Raw genomic sequence first — 18,857 nt, forward strand, 5'->3', positions numbered from 1 at the left:
ATGGATCCTTTAAAGTACATCTTTCAGAAGCCAATGCCAACTGGCAGACTCGCGAAATGGCAAATTTTGCTCACTGAATTTGACATTATATATGTCACTCGCACTGCAATGAAGGCCCAAACTTTGGCAGACTACTTGGCAGAGAACCCAGTCGATGGTGATTACGAACCATTGGATACATATTTTCCAGATGAAGAGATTAACTCAATTGAGGAAGTAGGTCCAAATGGAAATCAAGCCTGGCAATTGTACTTTGATGGAGCAACCAACACAAAAGGCACAGAGATTGGGGCAATTTTAATATCGCCCACAGGGCAACATTACCCTGCAACAGCTCAACTTCACTTCTTTTGTACAAATAACACGACTGAGTATGAAGCTTGCATCATGGGTCTAAATATGGAAATAGATTTGGGTGTGCAAGAACTAATTGTGTTGGGAGATTCTGATTTGCTTATCCGACAAGCTCATGGCGAATGGAAAACTCGAGACCTCAAGCTCCTTCCATATAGACAATGTGTGGAAGATCTTAGCAAAAGGTTCAGGCACATCGAGTTTAGATACATTCCCAGGTTTCATAATGATTTGGCCGATGCCTTGGCTACTTTGGCCTCAATGCTTCCCTATCCTGAAAACACTTACATCACCCCATTAGAGATTCAAGTTCGGGACCAACATGGCTATTGTAATATAGTGGAAGCAGAACCTGATGGTGAGCCATGGTACTCAGACATCAAGAATTTTTTGAAGACAGGGAGATGCCCCGAACATGCCAACAAAAGCCAAAAAAGAACTATTAGACGTCTGGCTAATGGTTTCTTTTTGAGCGGGGATGTTTTGTATAAATGAACTCCGGATTTGAATTTATTGAGATGTTTGGATGCTTAAAAAGCCAAGAAAATTATGAATGAAGTGCACGCTGGGGTATGTGGACCACATATGAACGGATATGTCCTTGCAAAAAGATACTCCGGGCAGGGTATTATTGGCTTACCATGGAAAGATATTGCTTTCACTTTGTGAAAAAATGTCATCAATGTCAAATCCATGGAGATCTCATTCATTCACCTCATTCAAAGTTGCACCCCACGGCTGCTCTTTGGCCCTTTGTTGCATGGGGAATGGATGTAATTAGACCAATCGAGCCAAAAGCCTATAATGGACATCGATTCATTTTGGTTGCAAAAGGCGGTCGTGGATTTTGTTCATTCAAACATTATTTGTCGATTTAGTATCCCAAGAGCTATTATCAGAGATAATGCTGCAAACCTCAATAGTAATCTGATGAAGGAGGTATGCGAGCAGTTCAAAATTGTTTACCACAATTCTACTCCATACCGACCAAAAGCCAACGGAGCTGTGGAGGCAGCCAACAAGGATATCAAAAAGATTCTCAGAATGATGGTTCAAGGCACTAGACAATGGCATGAGAAACTGCCTTTTGCACTTTTAGGATATTGCACAACAGTACGTACCTCAATTGGTGAGACTCCTTATTTGCTGGTGTATGGAACTGAAGCTGTGATTCCAGCAGAAGTCAAAATTCCATCTCTTCGAATTATAGTCGAGGCTGAAATTGAAGATACTGAATGGGTCAAAACCCGACTAGAGCAACTCACATTAATAGATGAGAAACGATTGACGGCTTTCTGTTTTGGTCAGCTTTATCAGCAAAGGATGGCTCATGCATACAACAAATAGGTGCACCCAAGACACTTTGAAGTAGGTCAACTGGTCTTAAAGCGCGTTCTCCCGCACCAAGAAGAAGCCAAGGGAAAGTTTGCCCAAAATTGGCAAGGTCCATATCTTATCAAGAAAGTATTGTCCAAAGGAGCGCTGCACCTTACTGATGTGGAAGGAAAAATCACGAGCATAATTGTTAATGCAGATTCAGTCAAAAGATTCTACATCTAATGCATTCTAAGGTTCTGTGACAAGTTTGGGGTTGAAAGAACAGAGGCACCTCCTACAAAAAAGAATCTCTCATTGAAAATTCTGAACTAAGTTTGACCTGATTTCGAAAGGATACGTAGGCAACCCTTTAGGGGTTCGGTCATATCAAAAAAAAAATCAATTTTCCAGTATTTACAGAAAACTGGGGGTTTGTTTTAGGTTTTTTTATGAAGAATAATGTCATATTGTAATTCTGTTGATTTTGGCAACCGACTTTTTAGACAAATCTGAAAATGATATTAATCATCAAAGGCAACATCGGAAAAAAAACACTTATGAGTGAAAACCCTTGGGGGTACCATAAGTAAGTAAGTGCCAAAGAGAGAGAGAGAGAGAGAGAGAGAGAGAGAGAGAGTCTTATCGGTGAAAACCTTCACAGGCATCATAAGATGGAAAAAAATAATAATAAAATCCTATAGGCGAAAATCCTACGGGCACCTTAAGATAAAGGGAGAGAATATCATGAATGAAATCTGCAAAGATGATCATTTATGGACACCTCTGCATAAAGGGTACATAGATCAATTGACGATGACTCGGATTTTGAGAACTAAAAAAAAAAACAACTCAAACGGATCAGGGGGCAAGTCCAAGTGCATGTCATGGTTCAATCAAAGTCGACATATGCCTCCAGATTAGTTCTCTTTCTCATTTTTAAAGGAATATCCTTCATTAAGTTTATAGTCTTCTTGATCCAATCTTTCCTACTCTTAAGTTGATATTTTTATTTATCTATTTTTATTTAATTTTTTTTCTCTTCTCTTTTGATATAATCTCTTGGCAAAATAAAGTAAAGAGTGCAAAACTTACTACGGTTTCCCAAAAGTAAAACTGAGTATCTGAGTTGACAAGCCATTGACCAAGGACTAAAAACACCTCAGATCTTCACTGAAAATTCATAAAGGTCATCATTCTTTGGGACATCACTCGCACCATGATATGTGGTATTACCAAAAGATCAAGGCCCTTGGTTAACAAAGAGGGAACTTCAAAGGTTGCTTAACCAAGGAGTTGTAGTAGAGTTGGAGAAATTGATCGTGAGTATGGTCAAGTCGTTGGAGAACCAAGGCCACAAACCAACCACCATTTTAAACCAACAATTTTCTCTTTCATTTGCTCAACACAGAAAGAAAAAATGCAGGGTTACAAGTCAAAAAGGAAACATCACAAAAAGAAAGATCTCCAAAGTCTTCAAATGTTTGGTGTTTCATTTCATTCTACTCGCATTTTGCCTATCAATGCGAGAATTTTGTGCAATACGCACCAATCTGAATTCCGTGCAACAAGCACACGTCCTTTATTCATGGGCAATACGCACCATCCTTTGTTCATGTGCAATACGCGCCTGTATGAATTTCGTGCAATACGCACCAATCTGAATTCCGTGGAACAAGCACACGTCCTTTATTCATGGGCAATACGCACCATCTTTTGTTCATGTGCAATACGCACCTGTCTGAATTTTGTGCAATACGCACCAATCTGAATTCCATGCAACAAGCACACATCCTTTCTTCATGGACAATACGCACCATCCTTTGTTCATCTGCAATATGCACCTGTCTGAATTTCGTGCAATATGCACCAATCTCAATTTCGTGCAATAAGCACACATCCTTTATTCATGGGCAATACGCACCATTCTTTGTTCATGTGCAATACGCACCAATCTGAATTTCGTACAATACACATCAATCCGAGTTTATGTGCAGTGGGCACCAGTCTTTATTCACATGCAATACACACATCCTTTATTCATGGGCAATACGCACCATATTCATGTCTGGAGCAATACGCACCAACATTCATAGGTTATACACACCCTATTCACATTTTGGGGATACATCCAATCTTAAGACAATGCGTCTTATTTGGAACTCTCAGGGCAACACACTTCACTTAACATATTCATTCTAGGGTTATACTTCCTAGTTCAAGATTCTCATATGTTTTCTTCTTTTCTAAAGGAAACATATTCTACATGGGTTCTTCATTTTGTGATCTTGAGTTTTTGAGTTTCAACAACCCACTCAAGTTAAGACATGCACTTAAGAATGATCCACCAGCCGCTAAGATAGCATGAAGACCGATTTCAAAGATAATGTATAGAGCAAGTGAAAGATCTAGACAAGATCCTAAGAAGATACATCAATTAGGGATCTTGTAACATTTATAATGTAGAGAGACATAGTTCTCTAACTTTTTTCTTTGTAACTATAGGCAGTAGATGATGACAAGCAATATGAAGCAATCTTTTGGCCGTCTTTTCTGATAGTTTCGACTATCAAAGTTTCTCGAACTACACTGATCTGATTTCCTTTTAATCAAGGATATGTAGGCAACCTCTGAAGCAAGGTTCGGTCATCTTTTTTCAAAATGACTTCATCGGAGTTTGAAACAGTAAAAAATTAGCCACTTCGTTCGCTTTCTTTGCTTGAAAACTCTTCATGTTTCCAAGCAAAGAGGGGCATGCTGTGAACACCTAATTTTTGACATGTTTATTTTACTCCTATAATATTTTTAGTAAGAAATTTTTATTATTTGAATTTTTGGTATTTGTCTTTATTATTTTATTTGCTCAAATGACCCAATTTTGTTTAAATTGGGCTGATTTAAATCAATTCTGATGGCCCAATTGATCTTGACCCGGTCCATAAAAATGGTCAAGATTGAATCTCAACCATTCATAATATTTTGATCCAAGGGCTATTATTGGACCCAAACAAAAATACAAAACTCCAAAAATAGTTTTTTTTTTAATTATTTTAGATTTTTTTTCTTCTTCATCCCCTTGCTACCATGCCGTCGGCCGGCCACCACTACCGTCACCACCCCCAGTGGCCACCACTTTTTTGGACGGATTTTTAAAAAAAATTTACCATCTTTTCCTTTCACCCTCCTCTACCTAAATCTACAAACCTTCCATCCATATCTATAGCCAAACTCCGTAGATCTAAGGAAAACCAAATGTGAATTTTTACTTTTTCCTTAGATTTATAAAGTTTCGGTCATTCCCATCTCAAACCCTTTACATAAATGTGTAGAGCTCTTCAAGGGCTATCATTTGATATAAATTGTAAGTTCAAAATCCGTCAAAAAATTTTCCGGCGACCTTCATTTACCCGGAAGTTATGTCAATCTTTTCCCCCTCTCAATCTTTATCCAATTTTATCATTATCTTTTTTCGTTTGACCATATAAGTCGTTTGATGTCGGATTTGTTTTTTAATGTTCTTTAAGTTTATCATGTTGATGATTTGCTTGAAGTATTATTATTATTTATTTATTTTTTATTTCGTTTTTTTTATCTTTATTATTTTTTATTTTTTTTACTTTTTTTCTGTATTATTTTGTTGTGTTTGATCTTTAAAATTGTTTAGATGTTTAGATTTTGTGTTAGTGGGTCAATTTGTTTGGGTCTTGATGAAATGGGTCAACATTTGGGCCTATTTTAGATTTTGTCAGATGGCCCATCAGCTATTATTCAAACAATGAATAAAAGAAATGGACCATCTAAATGACATTTAGGCCTATTATTTTTCTGATGACCTATATAACTATATTCAATTAATGAATAAAGTAAATGGGTCATCTAAAAGGGCAAATTAATTAGTTAATTAATCTGATTTTCTTAAAACAAGTTTTTTTTAAAAAAAAAAAAAGAAAAAAAGAAAAGAATTTCATTGGCCATCTTGGGTGGCACCTTGGGAAAACAAAGAGTCCAATGCATGCATTGACTTTTAAGTTTTTAAGAAAGGTGGGATGTTAATGTGGATCACCTATTTAAACTCCCTTCTTTTTTCCAAAAGGGGGAAGAAAAAAGAAAAAGAGGAAGAAGAAGAAAAAAGATATAGAAAGAAAATTGCAAAAAAAAAAAAAAACTTAAAAAAATTTTCTTCTTAAAAAGAAAAAAAAAGAAGATAGTGGTCTTGGGAATTCAATTGAATTTGCTTCTATATTTGCTTGTCATCAACTCTAGGTATTTATTTTTTTACATTTCAATGTAATCTTGAATTAGTCTTTAAGTTATTTTTATGTTTTTTTTTTTTGAAAAACTGTTAATATTTTTTGCTAAGCTTATTATGATTTTCGTATGATTATGTTTATCCTTATGTTAATTAGTTTGTATATTTTTATTAGCTTGTTTTATAGTGTTTCTCATATGATTGTGTTTATTATGATGTACATATATGTTATTAACCATATCTAGTTTAAATTTTAGCTTTAGTAATTAAAAAAAAAGTAAATAAATAAAATAAAACAATTGCAATTTTTTTTAGGTTTTTGGTAACTTTTTTCTTTGAAGAATGAACTTAAGAAAAAGTAAAAATAAGAGAATGTAAAACTAGTCATTTTTGCAACAAAAGAAAAATGTAAATCTGGTTATTTCTGCAAAGAAAATAAAATCTGATTATTTCTGCAAAAATGAAAATCTGGTTATTTCTGCAAAAAAAATCTGGTTATTTCTGCAAAAAAAATGAAATAAATGTAAATATCTTTATTTATTTTTTTTAAAAAAAATTAAAAAAAATCTCTTAAATAAATATTTGAATTGATTATTAAAGTAAAAATACAAATTTGACTAACTTGACTTAATAATCCAACAATTAGAAAATTTGTTATTTTGCAATAATCTATCAAATAAGTCAAGATAGTCATTTTATATAAAAAAAAAATAATTTTTTTTACTAATTGGTTATTTCTTAAATTTTTATCAGTATATATATATAAAAAATAAATAAGTTAAAACTAGTATATCATTAATTTAAAAGAGTGTTTAATTGTAATTTTGTAAAAGTTTTTTTTTCTTCTTTTGTTGTCATTGTCTAGTAGTAAATTTTTTTTTTCTTTTGATAAAACCATAAATATAAATGCTAGAAATTTTGTAATAATAATAAATAAATAAATACTAATCATTTCTTGGTCTATATGTTGCACCATTTCTTTTATTCATTCTTATAATTATTTTTTTAAATTGAGTAATTAATTATTGTGTTTTTTTTTTTAAAAAAAAAATAAAACTTCAAATACCATCATGTGTTCGGTTACTTTCCTTGGTGTGTATTTTTTTTTAAAAAAAGAAGGGTCTTGTGTGCGGTTACGCTCCTAGGCCAATCAGATTTTTTTTGTTTTTTTGTTTTTTAAAAAAAGTAATTAATACACTTTTCCCCTTTTATCCAAATTAAATAAATAAACTATTTTAGCCAAATATAAGTTAATAAGCGACCGTACTAGAACCACGAAATTCGGGGGTGCCTCATACCTTCCTTCCGGTCAATAGAATTTCTTACCCAATCTCTGTTTTCCGTAGACCAAAAAAAATTATTTTAAATTAAGAACTATCTAGTGACTTGGAACACTTAAAAAAACTCAATTTCAAGTGGCGACTCTAAAAAAAAAGATAATTTTTTTAACAACCCATTGTATCCTCAACAATTGCAAAAAATTAAAACAGAAATAAAAAAGGTGTGACACACATCCATGTTGATATGTTTAATCATAAAATTATCTTGTCATCTTTAAGACTTTTAATGTATTACTATCACATTCACCTAGAAGAATGAAAAATATTTAATGGAACACACTTCACTTTTTTTTAAAACAAGAGCATATCAATTTGCTCAGATATAATTATATCATCAATATATTGCATTGAGACTTTAACCAATATCTTATCCGTATAAAGGCGTGCTAGGCCAAAATATGATGGGACTTGAACCCAAAATCCTTCAACATAACGCATCAATACTTTAATCGATGTCTTACCTTTTTGATTCGATAAAACTTGAATTTTCTGTCTTACCATCGATCAATGACATAATATGTCAAAGTAAATCAAAATAACCACCAAGCCTTTTTTTATTATTATTGAAAAAAAAATTATCACTATTGACAATCGTGTGTTTCCTTGAGTTTTGTCAAACTTTTATCATAACCACCATTATAAAGGATTCATATTTGAAATCCTTAAACAAATCAACCATCTATAATAATAACAAAGAAAATATTGTTAGTATAAATGACATAAACTCTTAATGATTCATTTAGCATAGAAACAAAATAAGTGATTAAACCATCCAACAAAGAAGATATGTGTCAAATGGCATGCAGTAGCAAATCATATAGAACGATGAACAAAATATTTCCAGATCAAGATGATACATATAATAGGTCATGAAAATTATAACAATATTAATATGCATTAATATACATATTCGCCTGTTCATAATTAAATTATAAAATTACTTCAAATTTTGTATCAAAACATCAAGCTTCAAGTTATAAGAATTTCATAGATGTAGAAAAAACAAAATAGTATTGATATGTTTTATGTCATTTTCTCCGACTAATGATACAAACATCATTTTAAAGGCAAGTAACCATTAATTTCCTCTAATTTAAAAAAATAATTGATGTTTTGACTGCAGTAAACATTATTCACAATTTGTTATGTGAACACATTCCATTTATTGTGCAAGTCTTTTATTCATGACATCCACCAACTAGTGTATTTACAACAATTTCTACTTATTTTTTAGTGTTAAGTAAAACAAAAAATAGCTATATTCAATCTAGGCAAACACGAGGATGGAGAGCGATGGTGTATTATGAACTAAATTATCTGCACAAGGGCCTATGGCAAACAATGGTATTGTTTCAGTAACACTAGCAAAATATCTAGTGTAATCAACATGTCTCTAGGATACTAGATACGCGAAATATATGTATCTGATAAGATGCATCTCAGATACACGAGCGAGATAAAAGTGTGATGAGCGAGAAGGGAGGGATGTGAGGCCGTCAGATTGTTTATTTATCACAGATACATGTGAATTTACTTGAATAGAATATATCTCGAACAAATAACATATTGAGTTTATGTATCTCAAGATACATGTATCTAGAATCAATAAAATCTAACCTTTGAATATTATAATATTATTTTGCCATACAAACTTTTAACTAACATTATATAAATCGTATGTTTTAATTAAATTTCTTCTATATTTAATTATTTTTATGTAATATTTTTTATAATATTAATTTTAGAAATAAAATTTAGATTTTTTATAAATTAATTTTTCTATATATGATTTTTTTAAAAAATTAGATTTATGTTAGTTCTACTATAAATTATATAAACTACAATTAACCTGCACCAAAAATTAAAAACGCAAACATATAAATTTTAAAAAATATAATACGATGTACTTAAAAATAACCGAAAATAATAAACTTTCATAGGACCGTGCATTTTGCAATTATCGTTTGGAGTTTGGAGTTCTGCAATCTCGTTTTGCATTTGGAGTTTTTCAATTATCGCAGGACCGTCACAATTTTAGGAAAAAAAGTGTTACATGATATATTAACTTCATGTATTATAACACTCAACATGATAATTGAGGATGAACATAATTTTAATGCACTAATTCAAGATGCGTTGGAAGGTTTTACTCTGGTCGTAGAAATGACAATAGATGAAAGTTATCAATTTCAATAATTGCTAGCTCGATGTAAAAAAATAAAGGACAAAGAAGCTCATTTTGAACTACGTAATGGATTAATAGCGCATTTATGGGAGCACCCTAGTGATCTTGAAAGTTGAATATTTATGTAGAATTTAAAATAATATTTTCAATTATGTAATGTTTATTTAATTGTGTTTCATTAATGATTTCATTTTTATTTGTATTAATCATTATTATGTAACGTATATATTTGCTAGCAATTTATATTATTTAAAAAAAATATGATACAAAATAATTTTACATTAGACAATTATAAAAGGAAATAATATGAATTATATATGATGATTGTTTTACAAAGAATTTGTTTTATGAAATAAAATAAATAAATGAAATAAGAAATAATAATATAATAATGAAGAGAAAAAAAAATTCTTTTTTGGTGTGAAATTTGGTTAGTGGGTTGGAGTTGATTACACCATGTTTGGTGTTTCGAATGAAGATGCCCTAATGGATTAGGTTGGATCGACCCCATGGGAGAAATCAATTTAACGGCTCTACTTGTGGGCAGGGATAGGTTATGAAATTTTTTTTAGCGTCAAATGACGGAGGTGGGAGCTATCATCCGCGATAGGACTTGGTATGTTGTGTTGAAAAAATACTACAATATTGATATTAGATTGAAATTACATACAAAAGTAATAAATAACTTATCACAAACACTGTGTTGTAGCAAGCCACTGTCTTCAAAGCGATCAAGGCTCGACTTCGGTGCAAATTGTTGTAGCCGGTATCTCTCAAGGTTCGACAATTACTCTCAAACACGTGCACTAATGACTGAGTGTTTGGAGGTTGCTCAAAACAAATTGCTTAAAATATTCTAAGGATAAGAAGTGAAAAGGAAAATGTTTTGTTTTCCCTTTTGTTAGGTTTTTTTCGCTAGCTTTCACAAAGGCACTATTTATATAAGAAATTTGTATAGGAGTTATTGTAGAGTCAAAAGTAAATTTGATAAGGCATTGTGAATGTTAATGGCATGAAAAACCATTACATCACATTCTATAGAAACTCTTGATTTGTTTTGAAAGGAAAATTTATTCTCTTTGTAACATAATTTAATTTGTGTTCTTTGCATTACAATAAATGAATAAGTAAGAATTAATATCACAATCTCCCGCTAATGCAAAGACAAAGGGTAAGAACAAATTTTGGACAAAAGAAAGGAAAAAGTACTTAAGTGTCAATATTTTTCAATTTGAATTGACATGTAGTGATATGAGGCAACAATTTAAAATAGACAAAGTGAAGTACTCTTGAACTAAGTGGATACAAATTGAGACCCCCATAACACATACTATATCCTTAAATTTTAAGCAACCTCCACGAGACAAGTAAAGTGATTTTATGGTCATGTACACACCTGGGTCTTATGAGTGCTCTAGAAAGATGACTCAAGTCTTTCATAAAAGGTGACCACACCTTTACACTCATGTAGGTGATTCCATCAAGCCTATCTCAAATAGACCACCTTAAGGCTATAGAATCATTAAGAACAAAATAAGCTCAACCTTATAAACACTGTCTCACGCCATAAAGACATAGAATGTGGTGTATATTGAGGTATTATGGATCCACTACATTACTTCAATCAATGGGCTTTATCCCCATCCCCATCGACGTTTCAAGGATTATTTTCCTTGTCAAGTCCTTGGTCATAAGATCCGTCAAATTTCTTTCGGACTTAACATATTTCAAGAAAATAACACCCAGTTTCAATAGTTGTTTAACTGCACCGTGTCTGATGCGAATATGTCTTCTTCTTTTTTAGTTGTACACACTATTTTTTGCAATTTCAATTGCTACATGTGAGTAACAATGAAGAGAGACCGGTGAAACTTGTCTTTCCCACAATGGCATATCTGTCAGAAGATTTCTCAACCACTCAGCTTCTTGCCCTGCCAACTCGAGAGCAATGAATTCAGATTCCATGGTAGAACGTGCTATACAAGTTTGTTTGGAAGACTTTCAAGAAATAGCAACTGCACCCAAAGTAAACACATATCCATTTATGGAGCTAACTTCATCATTGTCAATTACCCAATTTGCATCACAAAAACCCTCTAAAACAACAGAAAATTTGTTAAAATGAAAATACCAATTCATAGTACTTCTCAAATACCTTAGCAAGCGATGAAGAGCATTCCTGTGCTCATTACTGGGATTATGAGTATATCTACTCAATCTACTAACAACATAAGATATATCAGGCCGAACAAAGTTCATGAGAAACATTACACTCCCAATTATTTTAGCATATTCAGTTTGAAAAACATAGTGTTTTTTATTCTTCTTCAAGTGTATGCTAGGATCATAAGGAGTTCTCACTGGAACTACATCAAAACAATCAAATTTTTTCAACATCTTTTCAATGTAATGAGATTGACATAAAGAGAAACCATTAGTAGTTTTTTGGATTTAAATCCTAAAATCACACCTGCTTCACCAAGGTCTTACATTTCAAATTCAAAAGATAAAAAGTTCTTGGTCTCATTAATAACATCCACAATTGGTACAAAAATTAACATGTCATCTATATATAAACATATAATGACACAATCTGAACCTATCATCTTAGAGTAAACACGTGTATCAGGTGAATTTACAACAAAGACATTTTCCACTAATGTGATATTAAATTTTTCATATCATTTCTTAGTTTCTTGTTTTAGTCTATACAAGGACTTTTTGAGCTTGCACATTTTATCCTCTTGTCCTGAAATCACAAAACCCTCTGGTTGAGTCATATAGACTCTTCCTCTAAATCACCATTAGAAATCTTGTTTTGACATCCATTTGATGTACCACTAAATCATGAATAGTGGCTAAAGCAATAAGAGTCCTAATGGTCGCTATTTTAGTCACAAGAGAATAGGTATCAAAGTAATTAACACTTTTCTTAGGTTAAAACCCCTAATCACAAGTCTGACCTTATATTTATCAATTGTACTATCAAGTCTCAATTTCTTCTTTGTTACGATCCAAAAATGGACGTGATGACACTCATCTTATCCCAACAAGACAAGTCAGCCTAAAATCCAACCAATATGATAAATTTAAAAATAAAGTCAACTTAATTAAACCCCAAAACCTGATTGTCACAAGTACAAGTCTCTAATGTGTTATAACAAAATTGAAAGAGAAATACAAGTCTCCAATGACCTTGTTTCTAGAATAGAACAAAATCATAATTAAAGAGAAAGGAGGTCTGCAGAAATGACAAGTAACTACCTCTCAAATCTCCATAAAAAGCCTCAGACAAGGAGAAGAGAAACTATCACAATGTCCATGCTAATAACCTACAAAAAATTATAGAAGCAAGGGGCGAGTACCAACCACGCGGTACTCAACAAGTAAACCTCTGAACACAAGTTAAGAGAATAAAATACAGGTACTCATTACACCTCAACCGAACCTCCACAACTACAACCTACATAAAACCAGCCCAACCTAACAGTTCACCATCTACAAGCACATATCTCAACAACAAGCTCAATATTCATCAATTACAACCTACACAAAAGACACTCACAATATCGGCGGCACACATGATCAAGTTCATTAGATAGAGGTAAACAAATATCAACTATTTTTCAACCACCAATAAAATACATAATCATCAAGAATGAAGGATGTCATGGGATGCAATACAAAATGAAAGCATAAAATGATATGTCTTAAAATTTCAAGTACTCTTTCAACCGTATATACGTGATACTCCTCGGAAATACATCAAGGTTCATGATCCATGGAGATTCGCAAAGTCCATATACCGACACGGACGATCTCCAAGTGTCTTTGCGAACAATCTCAACGCACTATCATAAATTAAGTAAATTTCGCACGGACGATCTCCACGTGCCCAAATTAAAATCATAACTTTTTCATCGCACGAATGATCTCCACATGCCCAAATAATCATAACTCGATCTCAACACGGACGATCTCCACGTGTAAGACCTTTAATTTACTCATACTCAATCTCATTTCCATGCATGTGCACAATATGATATTAAATAAAGGGGAAGATGCAACATCTCAAAAAAAACCAAATGTCGCTATGACATATAATCACCTCAATTATCATAATTATACTGGTTTAGTACAGAATATAATCATACCTATTAAATCAGATCAATAATATACCAGCTAATGCCCATATGTTTTAGCATTCTTATATTACAATTCACATTATATAGCAATAAACTTTGACTTTTTGACACCGATACTCATATCAGTCTCAACTTATCACACACAAACAATTTATGATATTACCTTTTATTATCCCTTTTTATCATTAGAATTAATCAAGGTGGACAAGTCAACCCTTTACCAAGTCTCATTACTCCCAAACACATACCACAAGGAAATACACGAATTTCATACACTTAACAAGAGTTTAGAAATCTACTTACCTCAAATAGTAGAACAATCACTTTGGGACTTGATTCTTTCCCTTTTGGTGTACTTCCAACTTAAAGCAATCTATTCACATCAATGACTACAACAAGATTTCAAAACTAACAACACTCATCTTACTATGTATCTGTCTTAGACCTAAAAACTCACTTAAATCTTTAATCAAATCTTAGTGCCAATTAATATATCAACTCTCATATTTTAAAACTTCAAGTCTAGGGTTAAGTTTCAGTTCTCCAAAATCATCAGTCTAATGGTATTTACAAAATGCAATATGTTGAATATTTAATTACATATCTTTATATATCAAAACTTGAATCATAATGTGATATTCAAAATATAAAATCCACTCCCGAATAACTTACGAAATCAGTAATACAGTGTAAGAATGATTGTGACAAAGAAAAACTAACCTATTTTACGATGTGCTTATCGATATATGTATCTTTCCCACCAATGATTGGTTCCTTATGGCCAATCATGGGCCGATTATTAATAATTGATAGTTATCATTAAATTTATATATACTATCTACTAACACGTAATTAGCTAAGACATTCAAAATCTCACCAGATATCATACTAACACTTTTATAATTCAATTTCCACTATTCTTAATTTTTTTTAAAAAAATATTAAATAAATGTATATATACCATTTGCCAATTTCTTATTTCAAATTTCAATCTAAATTCAACTATAGCATATTAAGAATTTCCCTATTAACTTCTAACCATAAATTTTATACTAGAGAAATTCATTATTTCACTTAGTGATGGAAAATTCTGAATAAACTAGCCTGAAGTCGGTGTCCTCTCGTCCGACGCCCCTTAGGAAATTTTCTCCTCTTTTTACTATCGTTTTTCTTTTTCTAAATTATTCTAAACTGTAAGGGCCCATTAACCATCAAATATTAAAAATAAATTATTTAATAAATATCCACTAATTTAATAAATGTAATTATCGAATAGTTCAAAATTTTCAACCAACTTCACCAACCAATCATAAATGACTCGAAGCAACTATCGGGAGGGGTAAAAATAGTAATTTAATAAAAGTTTGTAAATATGACCTTGCGGGTCATTATATTCTTAAATATCCACTTGCTACTTATGGGTTTACAACCTTTAGGCAAATTATACAAGTCACAAGTGTGATTAGAAACTATATAGTCTAACTCACTTTTAATAGCCTCTTTCAAAATATAACTTTTATTGATTTCATTGCTTCATCATAAATCTTAGGGTCTTCTTCTATTAAATAAATAGACACTAATTCGTTATTTAAACTATTAACATCAAAATTTTCAGTTAAGAAAGTAGTGATAAAATCAGGATCAAAACTAGTCTCAGTTCTACGTCTTTTACTCCTTCTGAGTTCATTTTCATGCTCATTAAAAACAACATTAGAAGGCACAACATGAGAATTGTTTGACATAGATGCAGAAGCATTATTTTACACATCACACGACACATTATGTTTCAAAGGAAAAATATGCTCAAAAAACTCGCATCTCTAGATTCACAAATAGAGACATAAATCTTTATGCAACACTATTTCGAGCATAACCAATAAAGACGGTATCAAAAGTCTTAGATCCAACATTTACTCGTTTAAAATCAGATAAATCAACCTTAGCCAAACACCCCACACTTTCAGAAATTTCAAGTTAGGAGCTTGCCCTTTCCACAACTCATATGAGGTCTTGTCTAACTTCTTATGCGAGACTCTATTAAGAATATAACATGCAGACAAGATTGCTTCTCTCCACATATTGTCAGATAGACCAGAGCTTAAAAGCATAAAGTTCATCATTTTTTAAGGGTTCTATTTTTTTATTCGGCTACACCGTTTTGTTGGGGAGTATAGGGAACACTAACCTAATGTATAGTATCATTTTTCTTATAAAAATCTTCTAGTGTTTTGGTATTGTGTTCACCGCCCCTATCAGATTTAAATCTCTTGATTTTCCTATCTAATTGATTTTTCACTTCTGTTTTGAATTTCAAAAATATGTTTTCGGCCTCATCTTTAAACTTAAGAAAATATATTTTAGTGTATCTAGAAAAGTCATTAACAAAAGTGATGTAATACTTTTTTTCATCTTTGCTGACGCTATTCTTGAAATCTGCTAAATCTAAATGTATTAGTTCAAGTAATTCAATGTTTCTAGTAATAACAGATTTGAAAGGTTTCTTGTCATGCTTTGCTTCTACACACAGTATATTTAGAAAACTCATAAATTTTTATCATAGGAATTAATCTCATTTTTCTAAGTCTTTTAATAGAAGCAATGTTAACATGACCTAGTCTACCATGCACAAATTAATAGACTCAACAATATAAGCAGAATTTGAAATACTTGCATTATTGACAATCTCTTGAACAAGTTCAATAATACAAATAATCCTCCACTAAGATATTCCTTTCTAACAAAGTCTTCTCCACGATAAATAATTATTTTATCGGCTTCAAAAATAAGTTTAAGGCTCACTTTGTTGAGAAGTGCTTCGAAAAGTAAGTTTTTACAGAGGAAGGGAACATACAAAACATTGTTCATGGATAATATCTTTTCAGAAGTTAAATTAAGTAAAACTTTTACTTTACCCATAACTCCAACAATAGTGGAGCTACCCATGACCCATGTAAACACACTTTTCATTAGTGGACCCCTCAAAGTCATGAAATAAATTTTTATTGGCACAAAAATGTCTTGAGGCGCCTGTGTCTAGCACCCAGCCAGTTTTGTTTGCCACCAGATTTGCCTCAATGACTACAACAACAATCACCTCATTATCCTCAGCAAGATTAACTTGGACATCACTTTGTCGTTCCTACTTTGAGTCCTTCCCTTTTCTTGATAGCATCTGGTAGCCCTGAGACCAACTTTTTCACAAACAAAACAAGGGCCCTGAAATATTTGAATTTGACTCCCCGACTTGTTGAATTGACTTTGTTCTTCATATGTTTCTTTTTCGAGACTTTCTTCTGTTTGCCTTTGAACTCGTCTTTCACAACAGTACCAGAATATTCAACAAGATTAGTTTAAAAGAATTAAGAGAAAGTTCTTTCATCTTATCTTTGAGATGATTCGCCTCTTCAGTCCTCATGTGACTAATAAGTTCTTGGAGAGTTAAATTCTTTTTCTTATGTTTGATTTCTATAATCACTCCAAAATGGTGGGAATTTTTCAAGCTGAAAATTAGTTTGAAATATCTCACACATTTTCATGTCCTCGTTGAGAACATTAGCAGTCAAGTTCTCATATTCATGAACTTTTTCCATTATTGCCTTATTATCAACCATTTGAAATTTAGTCCATTGACCAACAACATATTTTTTCTTTCCAGCATCATCAACGTCATATTTCTTTTCCAAACTGTCCCATATTTCTTTGACAGATTTATAGGTTACAAATAAATAAATAAAGGATTAGTAATATGATTTAGCAAATGTCCTCTAACAATTTTGTTATTCTTTTCAAACTTCTTTTTGACAACATCATTTACAGTTATAACATTGCTAGAATCAGTAGTAGTGTTAGATACGTTCATAGGAAGTTCTTTAAATAAAACATAATCAACTTCTAATTGTTCAAAGAAAATTAAAAGTTTCTGTGACCGTCATTTAAAATTGTTTCCATCCAAAGGCTCAAGTTTGACAAATCATTACAAGTTTTGTTCAAAGAAATCGTTATTTATCAATATTGTATGTTACGAAAAGTTTTATTCAAAGAAATAGTCATTTATCAATATTGTATGTTAGGAAATCGCTTTTAAATTGTTGAAAAAGATACTACAATGATATTAGATTGAAATTATAAATAACTTATTACAAACATTGTGTTGTTGCATGTTGGAGAATGAAAAAAGAAAATGGAACACTATATTATTTTTTCTGCTTCTATAAGAGATGTTATTTTCTTTATAAAATTTTAAAACTTAATTCTCATAAAAAATGTATTTCAAAGGAAATTTGATCAAATCAAACGTGAAATTTAAAATATTTTCTTTTCGTTGATAGCAAACCTACATAACGTGCGATCTTTTCATGAAAAAATCTTTTTTGCTTCCTAGTTCCTAAACATATATCTACACAAATATATAGAATATCTTCTATTATATATCTCTTTTTTTTTTGTTTCAAAGATTACTCTCGATGCAGTTAATTCAATTATTGGTCCTCATCATTAAACATCATATTGTTTAACATTATTATTTTTTGTCTACTTCTAATGACGATAGAAGAAAATGTCCATTTCAAGTTCTTTATAAGTAAAAATAAAACATCCTTTTAGACATAAAATTAAATAAAAATAAATTTATAAAAGTCTAGAAAATTATTTTTTCCGAATAAACAAATTACATATACGTTTAATTATATTTGTTTCAATAGTATTGTAATATTGTTCATTCATTCAAGGTGAAGAGAGAGTTGACTTCTTAAACCTTTAATATCCTTCTCTTTAGCCATAAGCAAAATATAGTATAATTAACTAAACACGTCTATTTATTCTTTTCATGCATTTATTTATTTTTAATAATTAGAAATATTATTTTATTTTTGACCGTCATGAGGTGGAGGTGCTGTTTTTTTTAATATAAAAGTTTATTATTATAATAATAACGTTGTGTTCACTTAAAAATAAAAATAAAAAGATCAATCAAACATTCGGCGAAAGATTAATTATAAATGACGTAATTGTAATTTACTTACGATCTGATTCTACATAGTGAGATTTTTTTTAAACAAATATTCGAGTGTTTGTTTGTTTCTTTTATCAATATTATTTTTATATTTTTTTGTTATTTTATTATCTCATTCACTTTGAATGTCACATTATTTGTTGTTGTTATAAATTCATGGACATAACCAAAATAGTCCTCATAAGAGTAATTCTTTGTTGGGAAAATTATACATAATAACAAACATTTAAATTAAAATAAATCCTATAGCTACTGTTTG

General features: G+C 31.3%; 2 protein-coding genes across 2 annotated transcripts; both read left to right on the forward strand.

The window, feature by feature from the left end:
• On the forward strand, nt 1-849 carry LOC101247313 (uncharacterized). The gene has a single exon (XM_069296781.1). The coding sequence runs from the start codon at nt 1-3 to the stop codon at nt 847-849; it is 849 nt and encodes a 282-aa protein (XP_069152882.1).
• A 309-nt stretch (nt 850-1,158) lies between these two features.
• LOC109118735 (uncharacterized) lies at nt 1,159-1,701 on the forward strand. The gene has a single exon (XM_019213423.1). The coding sequence runs from the start codon at nt 1,159-1,161 to the stop codon at nt 1,699-1,701; it is 543 nt and encodes a 180-aa protein (XP_019068968.1).
• Nucleotides 1,702-18,857: the final 17,156 nt, after the last annotated feature.

Source organism: Solanum lycopersicum, chromosome 4 (assembly GCF_036512215.1).
Source record: "Solanum lycopersicum chromosome 4, SLM_r2.1".
Taxonomy (NCBI): domain Eukaryota; kingdom Viridiplantae; phylum Streptophyta; class Magnoliopsida; order Solanales; family Solanaceae; genus Solanum; species Solanum lycopersicum.